This window comes from Aythya marila (genome assembly GCF_965140915.1).
Source record: "Aythya marila genome assembly, chromosome: 3".
NCBI lineage: Eukaryota > Metazoa > Chordata > Aves > Anseriformes > Anatidae > Aythya > Aythya marila.
This window is the reverse complement of record NC_139044.1, coordinates 109,676,174-109,687,598: the sequence shown is the minus strand read 5'-3', so window position 1 is coordinate 109,687,598 and position 11,425 is coordinate 109,676,174. Positions and strand designations below refer to the sequence as shown.

The 11,425-nt window shown below is 47.1% G+C and overlaps 1 protein-coding gene across 1 annotated transcript; it reads left to right on the top strand.

Moving 5' to 3' along the window:
- The first annotated feature begins 570 nt into the window (after positions 1-570).
- On the top strand, positions 571-4,681 carry LOC309875987 (ras-like GTP-binding protein rhoA). The gene is made up of 3 exons (XM_082755824.1): positions 571-691; positions 1,343-1,983; positions 2,820-4,681. Exon 2 carries the CDS (start codon positions 1,345-1,347, stop codon positions 1,936-1,938), a length of 594 nt encoding a protein of 197 aa, XP_082611950.1. The 5' UTR covers positions 571-691; positions 1,343-1,344; the 3' UTR covers positions 1,939-1,983; positions 2,820-4,681.
- Positions 4,682-11,425: the final 6,744 nt, after the last annotated feature.

Here is an 11,425-nt window from a genome sequence, read left to right as displayed (position 1 = left end):
CAAGATAGTATCAATTACACTGGACAGTTCTTTCCCTTTAGACTGTCATGGATTTTATTTCACTACTTTGAGGATGATGAAACACTGGAAGTGGCTGCTCAGAGAGCTAATGGAGTCTCCTTCCTTGGAGATATTCAAAACCTGACTGCCCTGAGCAGCCTGCTCTAGCTGACCCTGCAAGGGAATGGACCAGATGATCTCCAGAGATCCCTTCCTGCTTCATCCATTCTTTGACTCTGGAATTCATTTCTGTGAGGTGCCTTGAGGCACGTCTGACAACTCTACTGCTCGTTTCCTCTGTCACCCTCCACCCCCTCCAAAAGCAGTTTGGCACACTCAGTACTGAAATGCTCACTCAGGATGAGCCTTTTGCAATAAGAATGAGGAAATTTCTGAAGCAAACATGCTGTGATCTGTCAATGAATTGTGTAACTTCCACTTTGTTGCAAGTTGACTCTTTAAAAAGCAATGATGTCATGAGGTTCTCCTCGTAGATTGGCTGGCTATATTAAGAAACATCAACCTATCCCTTTAAATACAGTGTTCATCGTGACAGTCGTTGAAGAGTGGTGGTAATCTCTCTAGATGGAAACGGTGACCTAAGGAAGCTGAGGCAGCCGCGATATTAGAAGAAGCCAATCTCATACTGACCATCAAGAAAGAGAAGACTGATGCTGGGAATTACTATCCTGTAAGTGCAACACTTCTATCTCATATAAAATGACCGTGAATATATGAAGAGAGAGAACACTTTCTTACCTCCCACATAAGAACAGATCTATAAGCAAAAGCAGCATGGATTTATCCAGCATAGCTATCACCGCTGGTAGAATTCCACGAGCAGACAGTGATGGGAAAAATGTAGGCAATCTGTATGGTTGTCCAGTACAGTGGTTTATGCTCCATCTCACTCACAGAATTAAGGCATTCAGTGTAGGAAATGAAATCTACTATGGACTGAACACTGGCGATAAATAACATTGAAGATGGTAAAACAGAAACACAGGACACTGAAGGAATCTTGGTTACACCCAGATTTAGTTTATACCTTCATTTTTTGATATACAATAAAGTCGAAAGCAAGGTAATCGCAATTTCAGAAGATTCTAATATCAGAGAAATTAAAAGAGAAAAAAAAAAAAGGAAAAAAAAAAAAAACAGGGAACAATGGTAAGGCAGAAATATGGGGAGAAAAAAGGATATAAGGGAAAGAATCCCAAGCTAACAGAATTTCTTCTCTTCTTCTACTTTTCACAAAAGCTTTAAAAAGAAAAAAAGAAGAAAAACAAATGCACAGAATGCACAGGAATAATCCATTTTTTTCTTCATCTTGGTTTTCAAGGAATGGCTGCTGTTAGGAGAAAGCTTACTGTAGTCGGAGATGACCGCAGCGGTAAGACGTGCCTCCTCTTCGCTCTGCGTCACGAACAGCTTCCCAGCTGCTACGAGCCAACTCTCTTCGACACTTATGCCACTGACACGGAGGTAGATGGGCACGAAATGAAACTATTTTTGTTTGATGTGTCAGGGAAGGAAGAAGTCAGTTACCAAAATCTCCGCTCGGTGTTCTATGAGGACACCAACGTGATTTTAATATGCTTCTCGGTGGTTAGGCCTGACTCGCAGCAAAACATCCTTGACTTTTGGGTTCCAGAAATCAAACTGTTCTGCCCCATGGTTCCCATTATTCTGGTGGCTACCATGATAGAACTGAGGGATGATGAAGGTATCCAGAAGAAACTAGCTACTTCAGGCAATGAGCCCATTAACACGACAGAAGGAAAAGCTTTAGCAGCCAGGATTGGGGCATATGCTTACCTGGAGTGTTCTGCCAAGACAAAAGAAGGTGTCGATACAGCCCTGGAGATTATTACCCAATGTGCATTAAATGAGAAAAGGAAGAGAAAGAAACGCTGTAGGTCCTGCCAAATTTTGTAAGAGGAGCGAACATAATTTTGTTGTTAGGTTTCATGATGTGGAAGGGTAAGTAGATGTCTTTGTTGCTGTTGTGTGGGTGCTGTGAGGGCTGCTTTTACGCTACAGGAAGAAAAAAGAAGTCTCTTATGTGATTGATAGAAAGCCTGCAAAGTCTCGCACTTGAAAAGTTGGATTTGTTCCTTCTCCCCTTCCAAAATAGGCTGAAGAGCACAATTCCAGGTTTGAGCTGAGCGCCAGCCCTGAGAAATAGAAATGACCAAGCTACAGATCTCCACAGAGGTGTTTTGGTCAAGGGAGACAGACACAGACTAAGACAGGAACCTAAACCAGCAGTGCTGAGACAATCACGAGAACGTGGAGCTCAGCGGATCTAATCCCAGCTCGCTGGCAGCAAAGCTCAGTGGCAAGCAGCTGTGCTGACAAGGGGTGCTGGTGTTCACTCCCTTCCGTACACTTCCTTGAAGGATGTCCTTAGGGAAGGGAGTCAGCGCACAGACACGCACAGACACACACACATACCCAGCCGTCTGCCCTACTACCAGCAGCGGGTTTCCTACTGGCAGAACAGGTCTGACTTTCTCTAGGATTGATTCTAGGATTCATTCGTAGAGCTGGCCTGGGCTTGGTTCCATAAATGCATGAGGGATACAACGTATATATAGGATATATATATATAGGATAGAGTGAGATGAAGGAAGTGCTCTTTACCTCTTCAGGCATGCATAAATAAATTGGGATAAAACAGCCTGGCTCTGCATTAGGATCTGCTTCTTGATAGAATTCTTATCTTAGTATGAGAAGCAAAAAGACCAGACTTCAGTTTCTAAACTTCTTTGTCTCTATGGCTTGAATGTATCATAAAACTTCCTATTTTTTCCTAGCACTTGCAGGCAGAATTCACGACGTAAGGGGAATGCCAACAACCACACTCCACTTTGCAAGTCATCAACAATCTGGAAAGAGACTGAGACATGCTGTCAACCTAAGCAGAGGATCTCAGAGAGGCGCAGAGATGGAGCGAAATAGAGATTTTTGGGTGCATCTCCACACTCTTCCCTTCTCCAAGGCACTGACTGCTGCCAGCCCAAGGATCTAACTGAATTATGGGCTGACATTAATGTGGAAGTCTGGGAGATGGTAAATAACGCAGGATTTGAAGACACGTGCTATAACACAGTAAATGGACAGAAAAAAAGTCCTAAGGTAAACTCCTGATCCTGGAAGTAAGGGGGCAGGACTAACTGAGCACAACTGTCATGAACTAGGAGGACATGAGGTCTAACATTTTCTTTTACTGACTTACCTATGGGTGGTCTCATCACTAGCAGCTTGTCTGCAGTTTTCCAAAGGGAAACAAAATGAGTAAACACAAATTTTGAAGTTGATCGTGCCACCTGCAGCTGGACACTCAGCAAACTAGCTTTCCCAGATGAGAGACCTAGTAAAATACTTAACATTCTTTTCTTTTTCACACTTAATATTTTTTTTCCTTACCCATTCTTCCAACAAAGATTTGTCTGTTGATGGTATCATGGGTATAGCGTAGGGTTGGCCAAGTATTATTGGATGGGTTGTTGCTACTGTTTAGGTTCGAAGTTCACAATCCCAGTGTGGCATAATTATAAATGTTTCAAGGATGATACTTTACATCTCCAAAAGTACCTTTATTCTAAGAATCTCAGAGCACTTTTCAGCACGAATTACCAACCCATCTCTTGGTGATAAGTAAGTGTTATTTTCGAAACTGAGAAACTTAAACTGCTGCCTGAAGTAACTGTGAACCATCTACTTCATGGAGTTCTGTTTTTCCTTCACTCTTTTTCCTTGCCCTTTCTCTTTTTCCTCCAGAGACAATTCTTCACCTCAATTTCTTCCCCTCTCTGTCTGTAACAATCCCCTCTATGCAACCAGCTATCGTACCCAAATTTTAAATCTGTTCTCCCCTTCCTCCCTGGATGCGTGCGCTATGCATAAGTGCTCTCCAGATTCAGGTAATAACATACATCAGTGCATTTCAAAGAGCTGCATTTATGTAGATCGGTTCAAATTGTTATTTCCATTTTATGTGTGCATGTGTGGGTGGGCAGGATTAGCCTGCAGGTAGGGTAAAGAACACAGGTGTCTCAGGTGCCTCTGATGTGGGGTATTGAACTGGGGAGATGCAGTTTTGCAAAGATGCTAGGCACTGACTGCTCCCACTACTGGGAAAGCACAGACCTCCCTGGTGAATCTGAGCTTACACTGCCTGTTTTTGAGAAGGATACTGGTCAGTGCATTGGCTGGCACCTGTCTTCAGTCTAAGCAAACCCGTGTTTTTCTCCAGAAGGGTGCTTTGTTCAAGATCAGGGTAGCTGGTTTCACTCCTAGTATTCACTGTGTGTGTCTCTGAATTAACCTGCTGCTACAGTGGGCTTTGTATCTATTCCTAAACATTAACCTTTTTACTTTTTTTATGTGAAATAAAAAGTTGGTAATTTTTTTTTTTTTCCACTGTATCCACCTCTGCAACTGAAAAAGAGAAATCTGGAGGAGTTTTTTCATCATCCTCTTGCTAAAGCAGTATAAACCTTCTTTTTGCCACTTTTGTCAAAAATGCAAATGCTTTTCCTTTTTACATGTCTCAGAGCACTTTTGCAGGAGCAGGTTACTACATTTTTTTCTATTTTTTATTTCAATAAATATTAATTTTGAGTTTTGTTATAAAAAAATAAAAAGCAGAAGAAATAAATACTGTAGAAGAGAAGATGGAAATTAACTGGACATTCATATATCATTCCACAGGGCTGTTTGTGATGTCAGTGAAGCAATAATGCAAATAAATATGTCTTTCAGAAGAACAAAAGGAAGGAGGGAGGGAGGGAGGAAGGAAGGAGGGAAGGAGGGAAGGAGGGAAGGAGGGAAGGAAGGAAGGAAGGAAGGAAGGAAGGAAGGAAGGAAGGAAGGAAGGAAGGAAGGAAGGAAGGAAGGAAGGAAGGAAGGAAAATAAAGAAGAAGGAAGGAAGAAAGAAAGAAAGATGGATGAAGGAAGAAAAAGAAAGAACAAAAGGAAGGAAATCAGTACACAGGAATATTAAGGCATATAAAGGCAATATGTGAGAGCAACTTTCCATTTTCAGTGCAGAGGTAGTTTGTATTTCATGTGATAGCGTTGTAGTAGCTTCTAAGGAAGTGGTCAAGACAAGGTTTGTAGACAAGCTGACATTTTTGTTTAAAAACAGACAGGCTTGTGGACACTCAAGTCCCCAAACTTTTTTCCACATCTGGTCTGATCAAGGACCTGGCTTCTCTGTATCGATCTCTACATATTGTGATGAGCCACGGGAGCCGTAACAATCTAGAAGGTGTTTTGGACGGAGATGTGGGCAGAACCTCTATGCTTCAGTATCATCTGCAGTGACACATCAGCAGTCAGAAACACACCTGCGCGGTGCACAGTACAGGGCTTCGGAAAGAGAAGTCTGAAATAACAAAACCCCATCTGTTATTTCCAGTTTGTAGGCTGCTCATTGCCTGCTTTGGGAACGGGCTGGAAGGAGGGTAATATGTCTTGCTTAGCAAGACCATTCTCTATTTTATATTAATTTCGTGTGTAAATATTATGTCCTTCTAGTAGCCCATCTATCAGTCTACCTACTAATTCATCTATTTACTCAGAATTACAATGAACCAGGAAGCATGCTGTATTTTATGAAAATAGATTCCCGTACTCTTTTGTCTTAGTTTTCCTCATAATATCTTTCCACTTAATCAAATTCATTTTCTGAGATGTACTGCATCTGCTTTAAATAATTCATCAGCTCAGAGTGTTTCTCCGCAAACACTCACAGAATCACAAACTGATACAAGAGCCTGTAATTTGTTAATATGTTTTGATGGAAATAAGGGGTTGGATGATGGTATTCCTCCACAGCAGCTCAGAGAAGCATATGAAAAGGCAGAAGGACTGGAATTTTATTTGCCAAAACAAAATTTTTAGGTGTCCCTAAGGCCTCAAAGCCTCCTTGTTCAGCTCCATCTCTGCTAGTGGACATGTGCATCACTGAAACCAGCTTCATGCTGCTGATGTGTTCACATTTTAATCCCACACCAAAGGTGTCGTGGGCTTTTCAGTCCTGCCATTCTCAGGCCTCTCACACCCCTTTATGCTGTAGGGATTTCTGTTTGATCTGGCGTTTCACCATGTGGAGAGATGGGGACAGGATTTGGTCAGAGCAGAGCATGAACCCTGTGCTCTGTTGCTGAACATGTGCTGCCTCCTGTGTCAGTGAGACCATTTTGGGGGGTGACTGTCTCAGCACACCCCTGGGCTGTGCCTGTTTAGGAGACAGGCTGGTAGAGGATCATCCGACTCATGAATCACCAGTGACTGGTTTCTGAGCAGCTCGATGCCATCGGGAGCAGCTCTGTTAGCTCAGGTGTGCCTGAACCAAGCAGTGTCACAAGGTGGATGTGCCTCGGTGCCGAGGGGGGGTCAGCTGCCAGTCAACACCCAAATTTGAGAGGGAGTTTGCAAGCCTGAAGGCATTAAAAAGAGCAATTTCCTGCCTTTCAATCCTTTCCCGCAGGCATGTGGCCCTGTGATGGGGGGCCTGACCTGGATTTATGGCTCCCAGGTCCCCGTACACACACACAGAACTGAGTCCCTCACCCAGGCAGGGTGCAGAGAGAAGACAGGCCCTGCTCACCAGGCACGGGGCACGGCCAGGCATACCAACCAGCCAGCCCCTCACACACACCTGGCTCCTTTCATCCCCTCACTGCTCTTTTTTCCCACCTTGTTCTTCCCCAGACTACCCAGACCCTTCCCTTTCCCCCTCTAAACATCCTGTAGTGTCTTGTGCCACTGCCCAGTCCATCACCGACCACTCCTTGCCGCTGCTCTCCCAGGGAGGAAATGAAATATGGCTGCGTTTAAGGCCTTTGGCAGGGAAAGTCTACATAAATATTTATCAGCGGAGAGAAGTGGAAGAGAGAGCTCATAAAAACGCATCTTTCGGAAGGCTCGCTGCCCACCACTCTTCCGCAGGAGGGCAAATTTAAATTAATGCTGCACAGAAGCACTGCTTTGCTATTCAAAACGACAAATGGGTCCAGGTACGTTTCCCGTGACCTGCTGGTAACAAGGTATACGCTGTGTTGGTCCTAAATTGCCAGCAGATGACAGTGCTCTGAAACAAGAGGGAGGCAGCTCAAACTTTTCTTTCTCTTCACCCCAGTGTGGTGAGGAAGGGCGCAACCCAAGCTCAAGGCCCACAAGGCCTGGTCAGCCCCAGGGCGCAAGGAGCACAGAGCCAGGCTCTTTTCTGTGGTGCCCAGTGCCAGGACAGGAGGCAATGGGCACAAACTGGAGCACAGGAGGCTCCTTCTGAACACCTGGCAGCACTTCTGTGCTGGGCAGGTGACCAAGCACTGGCACAGGTTGCCCCAAGGCTGTGGAGCCTCCTCCTTGGAGGTCTTCAAAAGCCGCCTGGACGTGGTCCTGGGCACCCTGCTCTGGGTGTCCCTGCTGGAGCAGGAGTGGGACCAGTTGAACTCCAGAGGTCCCTGCCAACCTCAGCCATTCTGTCGTTCTCTGGTTTTGTAATACATTTTGGACTTTTTTGACACAATTCTTTGTTGATATCCATGTGGACAAGGGAGAGCATTGGGGCAGACACTGATCTCTTCTCTCTGGGGACAGCGACAGGACCCGAGGGAACGGCATGGAGCTGGGACAGGGCAGGGTCAGGCTGGGGGTTAGGGAAAGGTTCTGCACCCAGAGGTGGTCGGGCACTGGGACAGGTCCCCAGGGCAGTGGTCATGGCACCGAGCTGCCGGAGTTCAAGATGCCTTTAGACAACATTCTCAGATTCACAGTCTGATTTTTGGGTGGTCCTGTGCAGAGATAGGAGTTGGACTTGATGAGATGAGACTGCAAACTCAGCATCATCTTTTTGTTAGGTCTTTGTACAGCCCCTATCACAATGGGCTGAACCTCCCCAGAGGAGAAGGAGCTCCTGGTGGTGCTAAGGTCTCTGTCCTGTGCTGCTGGTTGTCCACAACATAAATATATTAAGACAAAAAGCAAGCCATCAAGTCTGGTATATTCTGCTAACCAGGGGACCTCCCAGATTCTCAATCTGTTGAGAAAAGAGGTTAATTCAGTGCCAGCACCACTTCTCCCTATCACTTCTCCGCATGCCCAGACTCCTGATCTCAGGACCCCAGGCAGAGGAAGAGCCCGGGACCGTTCCCTCCTTACCCTGACTCACCGGGAAGCCTTCCGCCCAGTGCAGGACCTGATGCTGGCATTCGGCCTGTCCTCTAACTCAGCTACAAATTAGCGCTGAACAGAACTGTTATTTATTTCTAATTAAATATTAAGGCGGTGTGTAACAGCACTGGAGAAAGATCATATTGCTCTGTGTCTGGATGCAGCACGGCCCTCCCTAAATCACGCTGAAAGCCGATTTCCCTCCTGCTACACAGCAAATTATGTTGGGCTCATGGCTGGTACATAAGGAGAAAAATTGTTACCCTTCTGGAAAATCAATAGGCTCTTGGCAAACGGGGTTTAGTGCTGTTAATCTTCTTGAAGGCACCATCTGCCTCTGTGCCACAGCACAACCCAAGAGCCTCCCCATCGCCACGGGGAGCTGCCTGGGCACCTGCTGCATGGCTGCCAAGCCCCAGCACAGCAGGACTTGCTCCATGCCCCATGTGAAATGCTTCCAGTCAAAAGCTCCAAAAAAATCCATGTGCCTGAGGCGTCTCCACTGCTGCCTGCAGCTCCTCAATGCCCCATAACCGCATGGAGGATGTGAGAAACCCCGAGGCACAGCTCGCTGGGTGCAGAGGACCTCGTGTTGCCACATGGGGCTTCTAGCTCCCCAGAGGGCTCTGGCAAGCCTCAGCAAGTCTGGGGATGCTCCCACGGTTCCTGTCTGCAATGCCAGGCTCCAGCAGGTTCTCCTTCACCAGCATTGCTGCAGCAGCGGCTGGAAAACATCTGGGAGCAGGACCTGGGTCTCCAGCCGCCTAACTGAGCTTGGTGCTTCACCAGCAGGCAAAGCACAAAGCAGAAACCTTCCCTGCAGGGCAAGGGTGGGCTGCAGAGGCTGGAGCCAAACCCATGGAGTCTTCGGCAGGGTTGAAGCTTGGTAACACACCGTGACCACGTGCATGAGCAAGGAACGTGGCTGGGTTTGCAGGAGGTGTAACTATGATTGAAGATCTGGGGATGCCTTGGAGAGCAGTGCTGGTTAGGGAGTGCTGAGTGCTGGAAGCTATGGGGCTGGGGCTGGCTCCTGAGGTGAGGAAGGGACCCTTCTGCCACCACCTGTGGCTTCCACATCTCTTCTGCTGGGTCTCTGCCTCTCCCCTGCCCCATCTGGAAGCTCTTGTGGTCTTCAGAAAGCCACGGCGGCTCCTGAGAGCCGGCTGGAGACGGCCAGGAACAAACAGCGGTGCCCGGCTTGTTCCTGCTCAGTATTAATCAGCACTTCTCTGAATCACAGACGTGGCTTTGTCTGTGGGATATCATCTGTGAGATTCAGAAAGCAGCAGGAATTAATTCAGCTTGGGAGCTTTGGATGACTCAGACTGCTGTGAAAACACCCCAGGGCAGAAATGAGATGTAGGGCAAATTCACCCGTGGGGTAGCTCTCAATGGACTTCAACTGCAGATAAATTTAATTTGCAGAAGTGAAGAATATTTTATTTACACTTTCTAAGTAGCGTTTTAAATTGAAATATTCAAATAGACAATCAAGAGACTCTTAATGGGTTGCATTTATGGAAAGAGATTTTGATTTGAATTCCTCAGCCTCGGAGTCCCGGGCAACATTTCTTTTTCCCTGAGCGAATTCCCTGCTGAATTTCCCTGTGGCACTAATGTATGAAAATCTGGACGCGCTGAATAAACATACCCGATGACACAGCGCTGACACTCGGTTACGTGCAGCCCACCCGGTGCTCTTGCTGAGAGATGTCTGGGAGAGCAGGATGCAGCAACCGGCCGTGCTTCGGGGAGCCTGTGAAGACAGAGGGCTTCATGTGCATCGCCAGCCCACCAGAGATGGGCCCGAGATTCAAGAACCCCTTGGGCTGCTCTAACTCTGCTGCCGAATGCCTGCCTGGAGAGAAAAAAAATCCATTTTGGCAGCTGGAAAAATATTGAGGATTTGCAACACCAGGCCATGCAGGCTGCTGCTTCAGCTCTGCGTGCAGCACTCTTCCTCTGCAGTCAGTAAACATTTCATAATAATTCTGGCATGGGGCAGGGAGCCCGCAAGGAACCCAGGTTCCACCCTTGGCTCCCTGCTCTGCTTTCTGTATGCTGCGAAGGAGCAGTTTAGGTAAATGCAGCGGGGCTCCGGCCTCTTTAGAGCATCCCTCAGGATGCTGATGGCCAGGAGCTGGAGGGAAGACAAGCAGCCGCACGCCACCAGAGAAACCCCAACAGCAGGACCTGGGAAAACTCCTTCTGAAGGAGGGCATTTGGAGAACGCAGCTGGATCCCATTTGCTCCACAGATAGCAGGAGCTCCCCTTGCGATTAAAATGGGGCAGACCTTACATCAGGTTGGGGTTTCTGGTGGTACCTGTGGCTGTGGCTGTTCCTCCCTCCTCCCCAGCCAGGGAGGCTGCACCAGGGTGTTTCCTCCACCCTTTTGTCTTCGTTTTCACCATACCCTTTTTCTCCTTCTATCAGGAACCCCCCCAGCTGATAGCAGTGCAGGCTGTGGTGTTGTCCCCGCTCTGACAGACTTCTGGCTCTTCCATCTCCAGGTCTTTCTCTCCCAGGAGCTCTCACAGGTTCACCCTGTTCTCATTTCCCCCTTCTCCTCCTGTTTTCTTCAGGCCACATGTTCACCACCAGCCAAACCCCAGGAAGGAACCCAAGTCTAAGCCAAAGCCACCCGCACAGAAGCGGGCAGGTGGCCCTGCACAGCACCGAGCCTGCCATGGGAAGGGTGCTCAGCATCGTAACCCTGGAGAATTCACTGCTCGGGGTAGTAACAAAGAAACAGCACCATTACTGGGTCACAGAGACCTGCTAACAGGCACGGTGCTTGTAGTGAATTAATTAGCTATAGCAAAATGCATTCATGGCCAGCTTCCTACCTCTGCCAAGAACATTTTCAGAGCAGACAGACAAAGTTTTTGGCCTTTCTGTGCTTTCTTTTCTACATCCTCTTACAAAAGAGAGCAAGTGTATTGTTTTTACACGTCTCCTTTGCTTTGCAAGCTTTATGATACAGATTATGTTTGTATATACATTTATTTTTGAGACTGCTTCTGCATACGTGCAGCACCTCGAAAAATGCATGCTCTGACTCACAGCCACCACTTCTCTGTGCTGTGAACCACAGACAAACCAAACAAACGCCACCAGTCTCCAGCTACAGCACCATCTACAGAAAATTTACATTTAACTGATGCTCGGCCACTATCCCACGAGCTGTCTGCCGTCAGGACAGTGGAGTGAAAAAGTCAGCTTCCCTCCA